Source organism: Lotus japonicus, chromosome 2 (genome assembly GCF_012489685.1).
Source record: "Lotus japonicus ecotype B-129 chromosome 2, LjGifu_v1.2".
Lineage (NCBI taxonomy): Eukaryota > Viridiplantae > Streptophyta > Magnoliopsida > Fabales > Fabaceae > Lotus > Lotus japonicus.
The window spans coordinates 79033699-79055090 of NC_080042.1; the positions used below are offsets into that span (position 1 = coordinate 79033699).

Sequence of the window (21392 nt, forward strand, 5' to 3'; positions counted from 1 at the left end):
TACAGGTTGGAAATCTCCCAATAAAATACCTAGGAGCCCCTCTAGGTGATAACCCACGGAGAAAAAAATTTTGGAAACCTTTGATTGAGTGTATGCGTTTGAGACTCAGCTCTTGGGGCTCAAAATATCTCTCCCTTAGTGGAAGACTTGTGATGCTCAAGGCGGTTCTTGGTGCTCTGCCCATCTACCACATGTCTTTATTCTTGGCCCCAATTGGTGTGATTGGTGATCTCGAGAAAATGATGCGGTCCTTCCTATGGGGTAGATTGGATGGCGGAAGAGGCATTCCGTGGATAGCTTGGGAACAAGTGTGTAAGAGCTCTCAAGTTGGTGGACTTGGGGTCGGGTTTCTTGCCTGGCGCAATAGAGTGTTGCTTCTCAAATGGGCTTGGAGATTTGGGAAGGAAAAAAATGCTTTGTGGAGGAAAATAATATGTGCTAAATATGGCTGGGATGACAGACTTCTCCTTCTCCATTTGGCAGCAAGCAATATTAACCTTTGTTCAACCCTGATGCTTGATATCCTTAAGGTCCTCTTTGAAGATTCCACCTTTGCTAGGGTGTTCAGAGAGGGCTGCTATTGTTGTATTGGGAAAGGAAATAATATCCGCTTCTGGCACGACCCTTGGACAGATTTGGGGCCACTTCAATCTAGATTCCCTCGGATCTTTGCTCTTGCTACCAACAAGTGTGCCATGGTTACGGATGTTGGCTCTTTTCAGCGTGGACATTGGGTTTGGGATTTGGGTCTCCGACGCCGCCTTTTTGATTGGGAGATTTCGAGATTTCAAGAGTTAATGGCATGCCTAAATTCTGTGTTTCCTTGTGAGGAGGAAGATACCATAGTCTGGTCAGGTGCTCCCAATGGTGTCTTCACTGTTAAAGCGGCATATCAAGCGGCTGAACTGAGAACTCTTGGTCCCGTTTCTTGGCTGATTTCAAAGCAATGCAAGAAAATTATCCCCCCCAAAGTGGGATTATTTGTGTGGCAATTGATTGAGAATCGAGTAGCGGTGAAGGAGAACCTTGTGAAGAGGGGGGTGCTGATTGAAAACGGAGGACTTTGCGACCTCTGCGGTCTTTACTCTGAATCTGTTAGCCATTTGATGATTGGGTGCGAGATTCCTTGGAGATTCTGGTCGGCTATAATGGAGAGGGAAGGGATCCTGTGGTGCGCTCCGAAATCGGTAGGCGATTTGTTCAAGGAATGGCCTTTTCTTCGTGTAAATTCTGATAAGTCTTTGTGGGAGCTGGTTCCATGTGCTGTATGTTGGTCCATTTGGCTTGCCCGGAACGACTTGGTCTTCAACAACAAAGTGTTCGTGTTTGAGGCCACTTGGGACCTACACTTGATGAGAATCATGTGGTGGACTAAATCATGGTGGAAAGAATGCCCCTACTCTCCTACTGATTTCCTCCAAAACTTCATCCATTTAAAATTCAAGGTCAAAGCTCAGAAGGTAAGATCCTCTGTTTGGGTCCCCCCCAATAATAACATCCTTAAGTTCAATGTAGATGGTTCGGCTAGAGGCTCCCCGGGGACTAGTGGGGTGGGAGGTATTCTGAGGAACGCGGATGGGGTCATTCTTGGCAGGTTCTCCAAGTCCACGGGCATATTATGGGCCTATCAGGCTGAAGTTAAAGCCATTCACTTGGCCCTGGCCTTTGCAAAGGAATTTGGGTTCTCTCGGTTACTTGTTGAAAGCGATTCCTCTCTGGCTGTGGGTTGGGTTAATTGCATGCTATTGATTGGCTCCAAAGAGAAGTGGGTTGTGTTGGTGTGTGTCACATTTTCAGAGAATCAAACGGGATAGCGGATGAATTAGCAAAGATGGGCTGTGATAGGATTAATCCGCTTTGGGAGGTTCTGGTATGAATCCCGTCACCCCCCCTTCGCCTATTGATCTCAGCTAGCTGCGTCTTTTGGACTTGCTTATGGATTGTTGTGGAGCTTTGGGTCGTTATTTCTTCTGCTGGCTGGTTCCTCTGTCATTTTTTCTGAGTGGTAGGGCTCATGTGTTCTCCCACTGTGCGCCTCTGGAGCCTTTGATTAGTGCCTTTATCTTTGGTTTCTCTTCTGTTTCTGTATCTGTTTTAGCTTCTTCTGTTTTTGTTTTCTCTTTTGTTTTCCTTTTGCCTTGGCTGCCACGGTTGCCTTGGCTTTTGCTGTTCTCCGCATGAGCTTCTGTCTCATGTTACCTTTCTATTAATATATGCTTTCAGCTTTCAAAAAAAAAAACTATCTTATCCTTCCTTATCATGTCCACCAAACGGATTTTTAATGAATATATAATATAGTTTTGCACTGACAACTAATTACAACATTTCACATAGTAGTAATAATAATTTTTTATTTAAATTTTTTAAAAAATATGTTTTAATGTAATGAAGTCCAATTAGATGACTACGTAAAATTTGTTTCCATAATTTATTAGAATTAAAGGTATGAGATATTTATGAACAATTTTATATTCTTCTATTTCATTCTCTTACTGTATCTCCTCATGTAGCAAAAATTAAATGATTTTTATATTTTTTAATATATAAAATGCATTAGTTTTTCATTTACTACTTGTTTCATTCAGTATTTAAGAGGATTTGTAGAAGAATAAATCATTACTCAATATTTAATATTTTAATTAGTTTTAATATTTATTACTGTATTGATAATTGGCTGTATTTAAAAATCACCATATAAAATTAATTAAATTAGTTTACAATTTTGAGAGTGAAGTAACTATTTCAATAATGATTTATTAAGGGTATTTTATTAATATTTATACATATATTTAATTCTTTAATAGCAAAGCCAGTAAAATTTCTGTATAAATACTGACCATATATCATCAGTTGTACTTGCAACTCGCTTCTTTTCTTTTGTGGACGTAAGATTTTTCTTCACCAGTTCACCTTTGCCTCTGTGAAACAATGGACGACGGTTAGTCCCTTTTCCATCGAAATCTTGTTATTTGTATTATCAATTCTCTTTCAGTCATTTCTCGTTTATGCACTATGTAGTATTGACTTAGTGCTTGTTTGAAAAATCCATCTTCAATCACACATTCTATAAGCTTTAACAAACGCTTAACCGCTTTCAAAAAAACAAACGCTTAACCAAAAAGTGATCACAATACTTTTGTTTTGCATGTTTTAGAAAACAAAACAAGAAATGAAGATATATTTGTTGTCTTATTCCATACAATTAGATCACCACCATTTCTCCCGGTTATACAAAATTAATTTTAATTTTTTTTTTCTCAAATGTACACTTATTTTGTAAATGTGTGTTCTTTTCAACCCAACATTTGTTTTTAGTGGCTTCATATTTTTATACATAAATATGTTTTTAATTTATGTAATATAAGAGTGAATTTAAATTGATCCTGAAAAAAATTCATAGCTTTAGATCTAGCATATATTTTATTTTTGCAATAAGTCTTTATGATGCCTTAATTGCTTACATGATTTAGTTTTTGTGCAAGAATTTTTATTTTAATCAGTTTTTGTCCCCAAAAAAAATTGAAATATGATGTGTGATTGAAGAAAATTGTAAGGTTTGATTAAAATATGATGTTGGATGTTTAAAAGAAAAAAATTAATTTTTATCAATCTCTTTTCACAGGAGAGATGAGTGATGATACCCTGACCCCTCCGCCATCGCCTGCACATTCTGAAGCATCCACTATGATTTCATGCGTGACTTCTGAAGATGAAGAGACAGATGAAGACACAATGGATCCGGAAACACTGCTCGTAGGTTGTCATCATTGCCACATGTATTTTATGATACTTGCAGAGGCTGCTGATGATCCTAACGTTCTCAAATGCCCCAATTGCAAGAATGCTATGTTCATTGTTGATATCAATACCAAGTGATCGAGATGAAAAACAAGAAGATAATAATAAGTTTGCATGCTGCATTGTTGTTTTGTATTTCCCATTGGTTCGGTGGAGTTTAAGTTTAAGGTTTCCTTTTGATGAATAATGCTTAATTTTGTCATTTTGCTTGCTTTGTAATTCGTGCTCGAATATGAATATCTATGATATAACATTTTGCTAAGAATTGTTATGGTGCTCAAATGTCTCAACTTTGCATTTTGTTTCGTTGATTTGAAAGTCTAATTGAAATCGATTGCTAGTCGTAGTTGGACTTGAATCTAAAATTTTCAACATACCTAGGGTGATTGATTCTTGGCATGATGTAATTGTTGAAGCACAAAAGTGACTTATTCGTAAACTATGCTGTGAGTTTTGGCAATGGAAACATATCTAAGTTGCTTAATATTTTACTACTATACAAACTCGTGATGAGCTAGTGATAAGTGCAATTTTTACGTGTTTTTCATTATCATTATAGGCACTTATTTGACTAGTATGCTTGTATTGTTGATCATTTTATCCCCAAAGTAGCTTGCTTAGAAAATATTTAGTGTTAGCATAAAAATAATGTAAATATTATGCTTTTAATATTTAATGTCTTAATTTTGATGTAGGAGTAAGATGATCACTTGAAGAAGGCTTGAATCTTGAGCAAGAAAATAAAGTGAGGAAAGTTGGCTCAAATTTAGCTTGAGCGGACCGGAAACAGAGCTGAAAAATAAGCAAAGGATAGAGTTCGCTCAAAAGTTGGCTCAAGCCACCACTTTACAGTAGATTTTCAGCATAGTTCGCTTGAGCCAACTTGAGTTAGCTTGAGCGGACTGAAGGCGGTCTTAACTACTTCAGCATGAAGAAAGGTTCGCTCGAGCCAACTTAGCTTGGCTTGAGCCAACTAAGGTCGGCCAGTAACTCTATAAAAGGCCAGACCACGAAATTTTCAGGATCACTTCCATTTTTTTCCTCCCTAAAACATTCATAGGAGGCTGGGCTTCATGGAGGAGAGGTCCTTGGGTCTAGGATTGAAAGATTGAAGCTCCGGAGCGTGGCGGCGACCGCCGAAGGACCGTGACAACCTCTCGGAGGCGATGGAAAGCTTGGGAAAGCTTCCATCGCCGTAGATCCTTCGTCGTTCTTCTGGGTTTCATCTCTTCTTCCTTATCCCTTGTACATGTTGTTTCTATTTTTGTATTTAGATTATTGAAACTTGATTCTTTGATTTGTTATAAACTCTTTTCATGAATGTAAATGATAATCTTTCATGTATGGTGTTTCTTTCTATGCTTCATGCTTCTAACCAATCAATTGATAATCAAAAGAGTTCACTAATTTATAAATAGATCGGAAGGTTGATATGAATTAGTGTATGCTTAGTTCAATGAAGGTAGAACACCTATGTCTTAGGTCACAATTTGTGTGTTAAAGTTTTGCTTTATGTGCTTCAAGTATCAGTGATTTGCGTTAGATTTTCGAGGACTAGCATGAGATCGGAAGATAAATGCAGGTCCGGTTCAAGAGAGAAACCACTCACTGAACCAATTGTCTTAAGGTGAGAATATCTTAGGTAAGAGCAATAGTAGATTTCCACGTGACAGGTGGGGTTCTGAGTTCTAACAGGAGTTTCCGGGTGAGAACGGAGATTCGCAAGCCTAGGATACCTTGTATTAGGATAGATTGGTCATTGGGAATGTCTTTGAGAGAGAACTTGAGTTATATTATTCCTTTTGGGTTTTCTAGATGGTAAGGGATTACGTCTAGGAATTCCAACTAATAGATTCACCTAGGCTAGGGATAGTTAGGTGGATAGCTCTCGGCATCATAAGTGAAATGAACCATTACATAAGTGTTTGAGTTGAAAACAATCAAAGGACTAGGTGACGACATATCTAAATACATTTTCTTCTTTGTTACCTCAGTAAACCTTCTTTTACTGTTTTCTTTTATATTCAAAATCACAAAAACAATTTATCAAACATCTTTGTATCCGCTCAGATCAATGTTTAACTGGTGGAACTAATGTTCACACAATCCTTGAGGACGATAAACCCGTATCTGCTTTGCTATGATTGAATCATAAGGGTTTAGTTCCAAAGCAGTACTAACAAGGAAAAAACCTTTATCAGCTAGCAATCTATTTTATTTTGAAACATAAGACAGAAATCACATAACCCTTCTTCTCCCTTTATATTAAAAATGTGTGTAGGGTTCATAAGCTAACCGCATCTCTTAATATTCAAGTGAACTTGTCAATTACAATAAAGTTTTTCCCTTTTATATGGGCATCTTAACCTAACCTTAATTTGTGGCCCCATCTTGTACACATGGCAAATACAAATCATATTTAACAAAGGGAAACAGTGGGCCTAGCTCCACATTATTCAGGTTTGATTAGCATTAAGTTCAGCCCACGTTCAACCCACGTACAAGCGAACTCCTAAGAGGTCTCTAAGTCACCAAGTCCTCTCGTCGTGCAACCTTCGCCTTAGAGCCATGTTGCCTTTGGTCGCCCAACACTTCTTTAATTTGCATCATTATTATCTTTCGTGACACAATGAAGGCGACCAACAGATTGCCCAAAACATGAAAACAAAGTGTGTCCTCTACACGCCCTTGCCATGTCTTTCATCTCACCTTCTCAATTCATAAACCCATATTAGGCGATCCATAGGTTGAGCAACCTTGATTCACAAAGTTTGGGGTGATCAATGGACCATTACTCTTCCTACTAGTGTTAGGATTTCATCTGCTCCATTCATTCTCCTTTTAATTTTTTTACGAAAGTTATATTTTATTCTTTCGTGCTAATAACATGATTAGTTTTTTGGTTACAAGAGAAAAATTAACAGAAGAAAAGGACTAGTTAATTGCATTCAAGAACAGTGATGCATAAACAAAGGATGGGGTCTATTCCAAACTTGAAGAGGCGATCCAAGTCTGCAAGCTTCCCGCGCTAAGCTATCCGTTGTACTATTCTTATTCCGCTCAATATGAACCAGATTGATGCTCTGAAATGTCTCCATAAGCTCACGCACCCTTCTAATATCCCCCACGACATCCAAACACTACCTAACCCCAACATTTCAACCACCGAAATTACCAGCAACTCAACCAGACCAACATCAGGCTACAAATGAATAGCCTTCAAACATAGAAGCGGGTTCGAACACCATTCAAAGAATGAAGAGCTAAATCCACTCACCTTTGAGGATAACCACTTCCATGCCCTGACCTGAATCAATTCAAACAAATAGACATCATCAAACTGTTCATCACGGAACAACACACCATTCCTAGCAATCCAAATTGTCCAAATCGTGGAATTCCATACCGCCCTCCAGCAGTTATTTTGTTTCTGTGAGAGGAATGGAATATCATGTTGCATAATATGTGTAGTTCTATCTACAGGTAACGTTGTCACCAGGCCAATCCACCTATAGCAAGAATTCCATAAAGGTGTCACTCGGTTACAAGAGAAAAACAGGTGTTGTGTGCTTTCCTCTGCCTCGTGACACAGAACACACCTCACAGCCTCTTCACCGCTGATTATATTCCTTCGTTGAAGATTGACCTTGGTTTGCACTCTGTCAAGTAGGACTCTCCACACAAAAGCGCTTACATCTTGGTTAGGGTATTTTTGTATAGTTTGAGACAATTTTTTTTTGTTAATTTATTATTATTAAATTGTTTAGGTAGCATGTGTATTGGATATGAATAGTTTTATTTTTGTATTTTCTAATATCATACAAACTTTCAATACATTTGTGTATCTAGAGGATTTACTTACTTTGTAAAATTACTTCATTTCATATATTTTTATGAAATATAAATATGAATTTTGCAAACTCAACCGTTGAATTATGTGATATAATAGTTACAATCATAAATGTCAAAATTCAGCTAAAAATATTTAGAGGTGTGCAAATTTTATTGTTCATATTTACTTAAATTTTAAATCTATCTTATGATTTTTTTTTAATGAAATATTAATTAGTTCTAAAATTTTATAAACTTTACATAATCAATAGATAATTTCTTGAGAGACACTGCAGTCGTCGCAATACTTCAGTTGTTAATGACTTTATGCTCTCACAATTGTTTATCTCGAGTTCATCAAGAGCATCAAGGCTAGCGATTTCATTTGGGAGCAGCTCCTCAAGTTTGGAGTACTGAAAAATGCCCAGCCTTTTCAGAGAACGAAGGTTACTTGGCATCCTAATTGGAACCCCTTTTCGTCGCCAACAAGATACATTCTTAAAGTCCTAAGACAAGTCAACTTCCCCATATGAGGAGGCAAGCTCAATAGCGAGAAGCAAAACCTCAAAGATAGATGTTGCAGAGCTTTTAAGTGCACCAAATTATTAGGCAACTTTTGTAGTCTATTGCAATAGTCTAGTTTCAATATCTGCAAATTCCAGAGTCTACAAAGGGATTCCGGAAGAGTTCTGAAGTAACCACCAGAAAGATTCAAGTATCTAAGATATTTTAAATGACCAATTGAACCTGACAAACTTTCGAGTCCTCTGCACTCAAGCACCCGCAATTGATAACATTTCAGTACTTGATGTAGAAGATGGCCAGCATAATAACATTTCCCCATTACGCAGGTTTTCAAAGATTTGAATTGGTGCAATTAACTGGATTTAATTCCCATAATTGAGAGGTGGTGGATTCTTTCACGCACGTTAGTTATAACATTATTAACTGCACTGCAATAGACTTCCTCCGTAACAGATTGAGCAAGATCATGCATCTTGAAATGTGCAACTTTGCCAAATCTATCTGTCTCAATATCTTGGAAAAATGATCTCCAATGCGATTCATTCCACAACTCATCTCCAAAATCTTCAGCATCCATAATTTCATTAGACGAAATTAATCCATTAGCCATCCACAGTTCAATTAGAAATTGTTTGCTTATAAATTCATCTTTTGGAAACAATGCACAGAAAGCAAAACATTGTCTCAATTTTACGGGCAAGTTCAAGTAACCAAGTCTCAAGGCAGGCATGACAGAGTTCTCACCTTGTAAACTCCACAGTTTGCTTTCCTTAACATAGATCCATTCTTTTTCCTCTCTTTTAAAGCGCAGAAGACTTCCTAGGGCTATTGCTGCAAGGGGAACTCCCCCACACTTCTTTGCTATCTCTTTCCCTATGCAAACAAGCTCTGTCCGTTCTACCTCATTTGATCCAAATGCTTGTTGTTTTAACAGATCTGTCACAAAGTCCTATTATGTTATATAAAAGGAACTAGTGACGGAATGTGAAGAGGGAGTATTCCGCCGCAAAGTGTTCAGCGACAGAACTTATTTTGCGACGAAGTTTTTCGTCACAAAATCCTAGTGAATAATGGAAAATAAATTAACAACGAAAATTTGATTCGGAATATTTCCGTCGCAAGTCTTAGCGACGAAATAAAGTTTGTGACAGCCCTTCTCAATATTTGTCACTAATTCCTTTATATAATATAATACTAGGATTTTGTGATGGATTTCTTTTCGTGACTAACAAAGAAAGTAAAATAAAAAAATAGGTATCGCCACTTTTCTTTTTTTGAAGGAATTGCCACTTTTCTAGTTTTGTAAACACAACAGTTGCACTAGTTTAATAAAATTTGTAAGAACTACACTAATCATGTAAAAAATCGTTGGCATGATGGTACTTTTCTATGTAGAAAATTACTCTTCCATAACTTCAAACCTGCATTAAGGCACAAGGACTTTTATGCTATTAATTATACAGCCTACCATTAAACAATGTAAACTACAACCATACACATACTTTTATGGCGACTTTTAATCATCATAGAGATTTGTGGCTCTAAAAAATCGTTATAAAAGTAGATGTCTAGTAGTGATTTACCCTATTTAGTGGCACACTAATCATAAATCTTATTTATATTTAAGAGTTCCATAGGAGCATATACAGTTTCTTGCGGATTTTCTTCCATATTTATCTTCAAATAAACTTCACAGGAAAATTAGCAGGAATTTGTTAATAGATTCATTTTTTAACAAAAATTTTAACATTGCGTTCACCGACGATTTCAACATGCGATTTGATAGCACTGATTCTTAGCTCGAATTTCCTTTCCACGAATCCAACGAAGTGCATTTTAAACCAATCATTATTCTCAAACAGTAAAAGTGAGTCTATCAATTAATACGATTAAATTGTATGGACCAATCAGAGTGAGGGAAAGGCACGGAGACGAATTTTGTCTCGTGCCATAAAGCATTTATAGAGCTTTGATTTTGGTGCCACCCCTAATATAAATAAATAAAAACACCAAAATACATCTAATTTCAAAAAAACTTCATCAGGGATTACTCTCTCTCACAACACTTTCTCATCTCCCCACCACCCCCTAATTTTATTTTGCTCTCAACTCTCTCAACCCTAAATCTCTTGCATCTCAAATCATGAATGGTTTCCGAAGGTTAGCTCAAGTGGTAAGAGCTATGAGACATAAGAGCTAGGTGAGATGAAGGATGAATAATACAAGGTTCGAACCCTGATGAGAGACTAATTTACTAATATTACTAACAGCTAACATTTGCACATAAAAAAATCTGATCATACATGGTCGAGATTAAAACATGAATTCACATGACATTTTTTTTTTGAAAGTGAATTCACATGACATTTAAGTGGTCACGTGATTATCACATGACTATTCAATTGTTTTACTATTAATCATTCATGATTAGGATTAACAGTCATGATTTATTCTTATCTTCTCATAAGATACCTCCTATTATCAAGTATATTTAAAATTATTAACTACGAAATTTATAATGAATATGATAATTAAATATTTTATTTAATAAAATTTAATTTTAATTAATTTTTTATTTATGGAAAAAATATAATGAATAAGATAATTAAATATTTTATTTATGATTAATTAATTTTAATATTTAGTATTTAATGATTAATATATTTTAATTTGACCATTTAAACATTATTTAAATTAATTTAAATACTGAAACTGGATTATTGAAGTAATCATTAATTCTTTCATTAAAATATATTTAATTAATATAAGTAAAAAATTATAATGAATACAATCGCTAAATATTTTATAAGGAAAATATATAATGTTTATTATGAGTTTTTTTTGTATTTAATTTATATATAATTAATTTTTTCATATATTAATTTTAATATTTATTATTTTATTGATAGTTAATTTTAAATTTTGGGTAAATATTGATAGTTAGGGCCCGTTTGCTGGTCAGGATAGGATATGATATGATATGTGAACAGAATAGCAACAGAATAGGATAAGAGCAGGATAGACTCTTATCATATCCTGTGTTTGAGGTGCACATGATAAAGACATGATATGATAAGGAAAAATGTATCAGATTTATATTTGAATAAAAAATACATTTAAAAATTAATCATTCTATTAAATTTAATTTTTTTACATTTTCATGAATGATTCTATATTTTAAAATAAATAAAATTAATTTAAATTTTATTAATTAGCCTATTTAATTGTTTTGAAGATAGCATATATTTTAAATAAAATTATGCAGTTAATCAATTAGTTTTAATTTAGTCGTGACACGTGATAATTAACAATAAAAGTTAACTAAATTAAGAATCTTATTATTTCAAACGTACTTTATATTTAAATTATAAATTTATGATTTAAATATAAAGTAATTTTGAAATTAAGAATAATTTATAAGTAGTTTTAAATAATAGGAAATGAAAATAGAAAATTAATCTATTACTATTAAAAAATCAATATTTGTAATCAATGGTTTTCACTTAGTTGTGACACGTGATAAACAATAAAAATTAACCTAATTAAAAATATTATTATTTCAAAAATACTTTATATTTAAATTATTATATAAGTAGATAAATAATTTTTAAATAATAGGAAATGAAAATATTAAATTAGTCTATTATTAATAAATAAATATTTGTAAGTGAGTAGTCTATTTTACTATTTATGAATAATAATTTTATTTATTTTTTATTTTAGTTAAATTAATATTTTTATATTTATTAATTAATATTATTATAAATTATAAATTATATAATATTATAATAAATTAATTCGGAGTTAGGATACTGAAAGAAAATATATAACCGGTATCCTATCATGTTCTATCCTAGCTCCCCCATTAGTATAACTTTTACACATGATTGACAGGATAAGATAGGATACAGGATAGTGTTTTCCTATCCTGCTGGCGCAACAAGCTACAAATAACAACAGGATATGATTATTATCCTGTCATATCATATTCTGTCCTGGTCACCAAACAAGCCCGTTTTTTTTTGAACAGACAAAACGGGTCCTTAGTATATTTACATTTAAATACCTTACAGTAATTTAAATTTTGAACTTAAGAATCGTTTATTATTTCATTTATACTATATTTAAAATTAATAATTCAATAAATCATTAGTACTGTCATTAAATATTTTATGAACTATGCTTTAATGCGAAATGGAACTATGAAAGGCACGACTCTGCTATATACAGTGCACTTCCGTTTTAAAAAAGGGAAAAAGTTTGATGCACCGACGGTGTAAAGTTTTTTTACACCGTCAACCAATTAGATTTCAAGGATGTGCCACGTCAATTAATGAAATTAAATAAAATGTGAGATTTTCTCACATTCTTGAAATCTGATTGGTTGACGGTGTAAAAAAATTTTACACTGTCGGTGCATAGAAATTAAACTCTTTAAAAAAATACAAATATATAAAGTTAAAATATCAAATTATATTGACAGAATTTAATGAATATGCAGTATGAGTGTGCAAAAATTTTACATTAACAACCAATTACGGAGTTCAATTAGATGACTATGTAAAATTTATTTCCATAATTTATTAGGATTAAAGGTGTGTGGTATTTAAGAATAATTCTATACTCTTCTATTTCATTTTCTTAAACATTATGAATTTTAATATTTTATATAAAATGCATTCATTTTTCATTTATTACTTGTTTCATTTAGTATTTAAGAGGATTTATAGGAGGATAAATCACTACTCAACATTTAATATTTTAATTAATTTTAATATTTATTACTTTATTGATAATTTGCTATATTTAAAAATCACCATATAAAATTAATTAAATTAGTATAAAATTATGAAAGTGAAGTAACTATTTCAATAGTGATTTATTAATTCTACTTTATTAATATTTATACATATATTGAATTCCTTAATAGCAAAGTCTGTAAAATTTCTGTATAAATACTGACTACAGATGTCATCAGTTGTACTTGCAACTCACTTCTTTTCTTTTGTGGACGTAAGATTTTTCTTCACCAGTTCACCATTGCCTTTGTGAAACAATGGACGACGGTTAGTCTTTTTTCCATCGAAATCTTCTTATCTGTATTATCATTTTTTTTACCAATTCTCTTTCAGTCATTTCTTGTTTATGCAATATGTAGTATTGAGTTAGTGCTTCTTTGAAAAATGCATCTTCAATCACACATTCTATAAGCTTCAACAAAAGCTTAACCAAAAAGTGATCACAATACTTTTGTTTTGCATGTTTTGGAAAACAAAACAACAAATGAAGATACATTTGTTGTCTTATTCCATACATTTAGATCACCACCATTTCTCCCGGTTATACGAAATTAATTTTTTTTTTTTTCTCAAATGTACACTTATTTTGTAAATGTGTGTTCTTTTCAACCCAAGATTTGTTTTTAGTGGCTTCATATTTTTATACATAAATATGTTCTTAATTTCTGTAATATAAGAGTGAATTTAAATTGATCCCTAAAAAAATTCATAGCTTTTGGTCTAGCAAATATTTTATTTTTGCAATAAGTCTTTATGATGTCTTAATTGCTTACATGATTTAGTTTTTGCGCAAGTATTTTTATTTTAATCAGTTTTTGTCCAAAAAAAAATCATCACTTTTGGTTCATTTTCTTTTATTTCTTTCTCTTCCCCTTCCCCAAACCCTAATAGCGCCGCCGGCCATGGCTCACCACCATCCGGTGGCTTCCTCCACCACCAGGAATTCTTGTATGGTTTGATTAAAATATGATGTTGGATGTTTAAAAGAAAAAACAATAATTTGTATCAATCTCTTTCCACAGGAGAGATGAGTGATGATACCCTGACCCCTCTGCCATCGCCTGCACATTCTGAAGCATCCACTGGGATTTCATGCGTGACTTATGCAGATGAAGAGACATATGGAGAGTCAGAGGAAATGCTTCTCGCACATTCTGAAGCATCCACTGGGATTTCATGCGTGACTTATGCAGATGAAGAGACAGATGAAGAGTCAGAGGAAATGCTTCTCGTAGGTTGTCATCATTGCCACATGTATGCTATGTTAGGGGCAGAGGCTGCTAATGATCCTAACGGTCTCAAATGCCCCAGTTGCAAGAATGCTGCATTCGTTGTTGATTTCGATAACAAGTGATCGAGATGAAGAACAAGAAGATAATAATAAGTTTGCATGCTATATTGCTATTTTGTATTTCCCATTGGGTCTGTGGAGTTTAAGTTTAAGGTTTCCTTTTGATGAATAATGCTTAATTTTGTCATTTTGCTTGCTTTGTAATTTGTGCTCGAATATGAATATCTATGATATAACATTTTGCTAAGAATTGTTATGGTGCTCAAATGTCTCAACTTTGCATTTTGTTTCGTTGATTTGAAAGTCTAATTGGAATCAATTGCTAGTCGTAATTAGACTTAAATCTAAAATTTTCAACATACCCGGGGTGCTTGATTATTGGAATGATGTAAGTTCAAGCACAAACGTGACTTATTCGTAAACTATGCCATGGGTTTTGGCAATGGAAACATATCTAAGTTGATTAATATTTTACTACTATACACACTCATGATTAGCTAGCAATCTATTTTATTTTGAAACATAAGACATAAATCACCTAACCCTTCTACTCCCTTTATATTAAAAATGTGGGTACCAAGCCTCAAATCCCCTTTAAAATTAGGGTTCTTAACCTAACCGCATCTCTTAGTATTCAAGTGAACATGTCAATTACAATAAAGTTTTTCCCTTTTATATGGGCATCTTAACCTAACCTTACGACTCTTGTACACATGGCAAATACAAATCATGTTTCACAAAGGGAAATGGTGGGCCTAGCTCCACATTTTTCAGGTTTGCTGCAGCCCACGTACAAGCGAACTCCTAAGAGGTCTCTAAGTCACCAAGTCCTCTCGTCGTGCAACCTTCGCCCTGGAGCCTTGCTGCCTTTGGTCGCCCAACACTCCTTTAATTTGCATCATTATTATCTTTCGTGACACAATGAAGGCGACCAACAGATTGCCCAAAACATGAAAACAAAGTGTGTCTTCTACACGCCCTTGCCATGTCTTTCATCTCACCTTCTCAATTCATAAACCCATATTAGGCGATCCATAGGTTGAGCAACCTTGATTCACAAAGTTTGGGGTGATCAATGGACCATTACTCTTCCTACTAGTGTTAGGATTTCATCTGCTCCATTCATTCTCCTTTTAATTTTTTTTACGAAAGTTATATTTTATTCTTTCGTGCTAATAACATGATTAGTTTTTTGGTTACAAGAGAAAAATTAACAGAAGAAAAGGACTAGTTAATTGCATTCAAGAACAGTGATGCATAAACAAAGGATGGGGTCTATTCTAATCTTGAAGAGGCGATCCGAGTCTGCAAGCTTCCCGCCCTAAGCTATCCGCTTTATTATTCCTACTCCGCTCAATATGAACCATATTGATGCTCTGAAATGTCTCCATAAGCTCACGCATCTTCTTATATCCTCCCAATCCCAATTCCCAAAAGGTATTGGCAACACACCATGGCTGTAGAGCATTCACAATCAGACAAGCATTCCACCATACTAATGTTATGATTAAAATTATGAGAATTACTTACAGACTTCATTGATACTCTCTTGGATTAGGGTATTGTTGTATAGTTTGAGACAATTTTTTCAGTTAATTTATTATTATTAAATTGTTTAGGTAGCATGTGGATTGGATATGAATAGTTTTATTTTTTATATTTTCTAATATCATACAAACTTTCAATACATATGTGTGCGCGCATGTATCTAGAGGATTTACTTACTTTGTAAAATTACTTCATTTCATATTTTTATGAAATATAAATATGAATTTTGCAAACTCAACCGTTGAATTATGTGATATAATAGTTACAATCATAAATGTCAAAATTCAGCTAAAAATATTGAGGTGTGCAAATTTTATTGTTCATATTTACTTAAATTTTAAATCTATCTTATAATTTTTTAATGAAATATTAATTAGTTCTAAAATTTAATAAACTTTACATAATCAATAGCTACTTAAAATAAATCATTTCACAAGTTTTTTAAAGTTCAGAGGAAAAAAATTACAATAGTATGCTAAACCTTACCTGCAAACAATAATCCAAAAATATTGTAGTTGAAAAGCGTACAGAACAATTAACTAACGGGATAATGTAAATGATAAACTTCACTGTTAGAGAAGTTGTCGAATTCAGTATAATCTGAATCTGACACCATGCTGTGATACCAAGCTTGCAGCCTTAATAGCAGAAGCAAACCAATGGTGTGTATAATATTCTGTCGTCTTAGCACCATAAAACAAATGATATAAAAAAAAGGTGAAAAAATTGTGTATATAAATTTTACTACTAAAAAATAAATCCTAGACAATATAGCATCTAGAAGTTGAAAGCCTTAATCACAATTGAAAGAAATTGCAAGTTGAACAAGGGTAAGTATTTTGGGTGAAGGATCCTACTCCTGGAAGCACTTCAAATTTACAGTTTAGTGCTGTAGAAGACTGCAAGATAACAGAAAAGAAGAAGCTGGACCTTAAAGTGTAAATTGTGGTTGATAATGATACCAATTTATGAATCCCAATCTCGATTCATCAGTTCTTCTCTATCTATGAAACGCTCAAGCAGCTCTTTCTCTTGCAAAACCAAACAGTCTTCAGCCTTACCAAACCATTCATACCGTTGTTTCGCTACATAATCATAGACTGCATCCCTGATTGGAGTTGGAACCACACAGAGCGAGCTTAAAACAGAGTAAGGGAGTGGCAAGTATGACACCACTCGCAATGCAGCTGCAGAGTCATATGACACAATGAGATTGACACACAATTACATGGAAAGCAGCAGGGAATGGTGAAAATGTAATTGACAAAAAATGCTCATCTGTTATGTTATGCATATTAATCTAAATATTTTATTTCGAAATTTGGCCTAAAGGATGGCAAGTTCGCTATGTTTAGATTGAGGACTTATTCTCCATACAGTCGGGCAGAATATGGACTCTACCAAAATTTACATGTTCTTTAAAACATTCACAGGAGTAGTGTAACGGTAAAACTTCTACGATGTTAAAGCATACAGATTTCACAAAAAGACTTCAAGATGGGAGGCATCATCAACGTAGAGTATTTTACTTTGGACAGAAAACTGTGAACCCAGGCATTATCAAGTTGGGTTGGTTAATAACCAAATAATGAGAAAGAAGGATGAGATTAAAAATTGGCCAGGTTTTTAAACTTCATTCAATATGATACAGGCATAAAATATTAACCTGCAAATAGAAAAAGAAAAGTACACCCATAAAAACTGAAACAATGTAGAAGACTCTTAAGTGAGTCAAATGACTCTGAAAATAGACTCACGGGGGAAACCCGGAAAGGAGATTGAATTTGACAAGAAACACTAGTGGAAAACAACTGATGCAAGGATTTGCAAATAAACTTTGTCATGTAACTGTTTCAGGAAAAACAGAAAAGAAAAAAAAAAGAGTATTCGTCCAAAAAGAAAATGTTTTACACTTCATTTTGAAATTATTTTCAAAATCAAATAACCATAGGTCTAATCTTTCATAGACAAATATTGCCCGTCCATTTCACAAGTCAAAACCACTATTCCCTCTTGATTCCAAGAAAATTGTTCATAATTCTGATTCTTAGTGTCAACTTTGTTACAATAACTCTACTGCACTTTTATGTTAAACACGGTATATGGCTGCTTACATCTGAGTGATCTTTGTCTTCTCTAGGCTATAATTAACTAATGGTAGCCTTGTCCGCACTAGGCCACCCTTTCTACAAAATAGTGAAATATTTCTTACTTCATGAATTCAATACAGAAACAAATTCATGAATCCTAGATTGAGTTAGTAATATTCCGTATCCATGTGCAGATACCTAAACACATAAGATACAAAACCAATCTCAGATTAAACCCTTCCTAAGTTACTAGAGATCTACTGGAATTAATATTAAAATTTTATGCATACACAAGCACACAAACTCAGAGTATGCATTAAGAACAATTTAAAGAAAGACAAAGATAGAATGGCCATTGAAGTTAAATAAATGAGAGAATTCTAACCAGTTGAACCCTGAGAGAACACATTGAGGCCTTCAACGAACAAAAATCGACGGAGGACATCCTCTTGTTCAAGACCACATGCTCTCAAATAGGGCTCAGCAGCATTAGACTGAACGCAACAGAATTTGATCTTTCTGTCCTTGTCTGCCCTGATTACCCATTTAACTCCTGTCAAGACAGAATCGTAAGAAATGCAATATAAAACCCTAGGTGAAAATTAAGAAAGTAGTTATGGAATACAAAAAAATCAGAACGAACGTGGAACAATGCATAAGACAATAGAATTGGGAAAATTGATAGTACTAAACAGAATAAATAATTGATCTAGCAACTTTCTTGTAAAATGCCAATAATAAATTTTACAGCAATTAAACTAAACCTCTATGTAGAACACCTCTAGTTTCTCCAAGTCTATCATGTTCAATTAAAGAGGCAGTTTCTTTCCACATTTAAACCTATCCTCAAGAAATGATCTAAATTATACTTTAATCACTAAAACTATAGTTAGCTGAAAACAGGTTGGTAGAAAACTCACTGCTCAGCTGAAAAATTGAAACAACACACTAAGTCGATATTGATTATAGGATGCTAACAGTTCATGACAGTATGACACACATATCTATAGGATCAACAAATCAGGGTCAGCATTGGCTCTAATCACTATTATTTTGGACATTCAAACTGTCAACTACCACAGGTCCTAATTAAAAATGACACACATTCTTCAACTCCTAAGCTTATAAGATTCCCTGCTTTATGTCTTCCACACTGCTCATTTTATATTGAAACTCAGAATCGCGATTGCAGTTACACCAGAATCCTTGAAATTATGGAAAATTATGGACGAAAGCGGCGCAATTACAGTCATCATGCATTTGTGGAAAGTTCTAAATCATTAATGTTATGGCCACAAAAATTACATTTGCATACCGCAATTTAAAACAATGCCTTCAACACTGTATGAGTGTATGGCAATGCAAGGAACTTAAGCAACATAAGGTGGAAGATTCCAGACAAATTGCACATTAAAACACAAAAACCTCAGAAGAAAAATGATCTACAACATTTTTCACAACGCGAGTCGAATGTTCGATCAACCATGCTATTACGATAAATGTAACCTATATTTCACCAATTGGGGAATTTATGATAAAACTAACAATCTTTCCCTAATTGTGGGATTCTGAAAAGAACACACCGCAATGGAAATGGATCAGACAATACATAGAACAGATGGTACGCACAAACAGAAGAGTGCAAAACGGAGTGATCGTTACCTCGGTGGCAGAGATGGCAAACGCCGTCGTAGAGGACCACTCTGGGCTGAAGCAAAGTGGGGTTGACGGTCTTCAGAACCGAAGAAGCAGGGGCGTCCACGTCAGCAGCAGCGGCGTCGGAACAGAACAACCGGAGAGACGAGCAGGAGGAGAATCTGGTGGTTACTGCCGTGCTGGTCAAGCTTGCGAGCCCTCGCTTCATCATAGTATTTGCGTTCATCTTCTTGCTTCGCGTTGTGTATGCAATTGCATAGGTTGCAGAAATAGCGCTAAACCAAAGGGCTTTTTTTTATGGGAACCAAACAAGGCCTTGAACCTTGGACCTATAACAAACTCATTTCCTCTCTTTTTTTGTTACATTTGAAAGGAAAAAAAATTATTTCCTCTCTTTTTTCCATATATAAGACCATGTTTGTTTAAAAGTTGTCTCACTTTCCCGTGCACATTTTGTTAATAGACCAAATTTCTTGTTTAAGTGTTTGTTTGGATTTTTGTTAGAAACGTGTGTTTGAATAAACGTGATTTTGGCAAAATAATTTTGAGCAAAATTGTGTTTGAATGAACGTGATAACAGGGCCGTGTATAGAGATTTTGAGGCCTTAGGCGAAAATGATAATGTGATTTTATTTTAACATGAATCTTAAAGAAGTTTGATATTTCATATAAAGTATTAATTTTTTTATATTAACTTCTAGTGTTTTGAGCTACGAAATCAATTATCAGAATTTTATATTGTGAAATAAAAAAAATTATGAACAATAGAACCATGGACACAGTGAATGAAACAATGCGAGATTTTGCAACACTTTGTTGTCAAATATGAAATATCTCATTTGATAATTCACTTCAATGTAAGAAAATAAAGTTTTCTTTTTTTAGAGAAGAAACAATATTATAGATACACAAGTAATAAAAAAAACTAACTGTTATGAGTAACGCAAATTAATTTTTTCAATTTTGTGAATGTAAAAATAACAGAGATTTTATTTACTTATTTTTTTGGAAAAAATAGCTAATATAAAATACTACTTCTAATAACTACCAAAGTTGCATTTCTCACGTTGCCACTAATATTACCTGATTTTCATTGTTTTATAATCTCTCTTAGTAGTATATCTTATACATGATAATTTTTGGGGGGCCTAAATATTTTTGGAGGCCTTAGGCAATTGCCTAATTTTCCTAACCATTTACACGGCCCTGACGTGATTTATGTTTGGATGATTTGTAGCAAACATAATTTTAAGAAAATGAATATTGTTTCGATGATATTAATCAAACTCACGTTTGAAACTATAATTAAACGTAATTTTAAGAAAATGAATATTGTTCGGATGATATTAATCAAACACCAACGCTCAAAATTGTTGCTTCTAGCAAAACACCGTTATAATACTTTTTAGTGTTTCTGCGTTTTTGAAAACGCTTAGGAAACCTTCCGAACGTTGTCTTCCTTAACGCAACATGATTTTGAGCCCTCAAAATGTCAATCCAAACGGGCCCTAAGGAAAAAGCACATTTACTTTGAAAATAAAGTTCATACAAAGTACAAACACACCCTAAAATGGTGAAGCTAGTTAACAACTTTTAATCATTCATATAAATGAAGTGAAGTGAATTATTTTCATAAATTAAAGCATGACAACTTGACAAGTATATTTTCTGTAAGTGTATGTACACGAAGAATTAAGAAAATGCAACATAAGAAAATTGTCATGAAAAATTAGAAATAATACTCCCTCCGGTCCTATTTATAAGCATGAAAGAGAAGAAAAATCTTGGTCCTTTTTATAAGAACCAAATGAAAGTTTGAGCTATATTAATTAATTTTTTCCAATGATGCCTTTA

General features: G+C 33.8%; 1 protein-coding gene across 1 annotated transcript; it reads right to left on the minus strand.

Annotated features, from left to right (window-relative positions):
• Window positions 1–16291: 16291 nt before the first annotated feature.
• Window positions 16292–19846, minus strand: LOC130739955 (uncharacterized). Its single transcript, XM_057592431.1, has 3 exons — window positions 19545–19846; window positions 18268–18435; window positions 16292–16979 (listed from the first exon to the last, which is right to left on the minus strand). The coding sequence occupies exons 1-3, from the start codon at window positions 19762–19764 to the stop codon at window positions 16759–16761; spliced, it is 609 nt and encodes a 202-aa protein (XP_057448414.1). The 5' UTR covers window positions 19765–19846; the 3' UTR covers window positions 16292–16758.
• Window positions 19847–21392: the final 1546 nt, after the last annotated feature.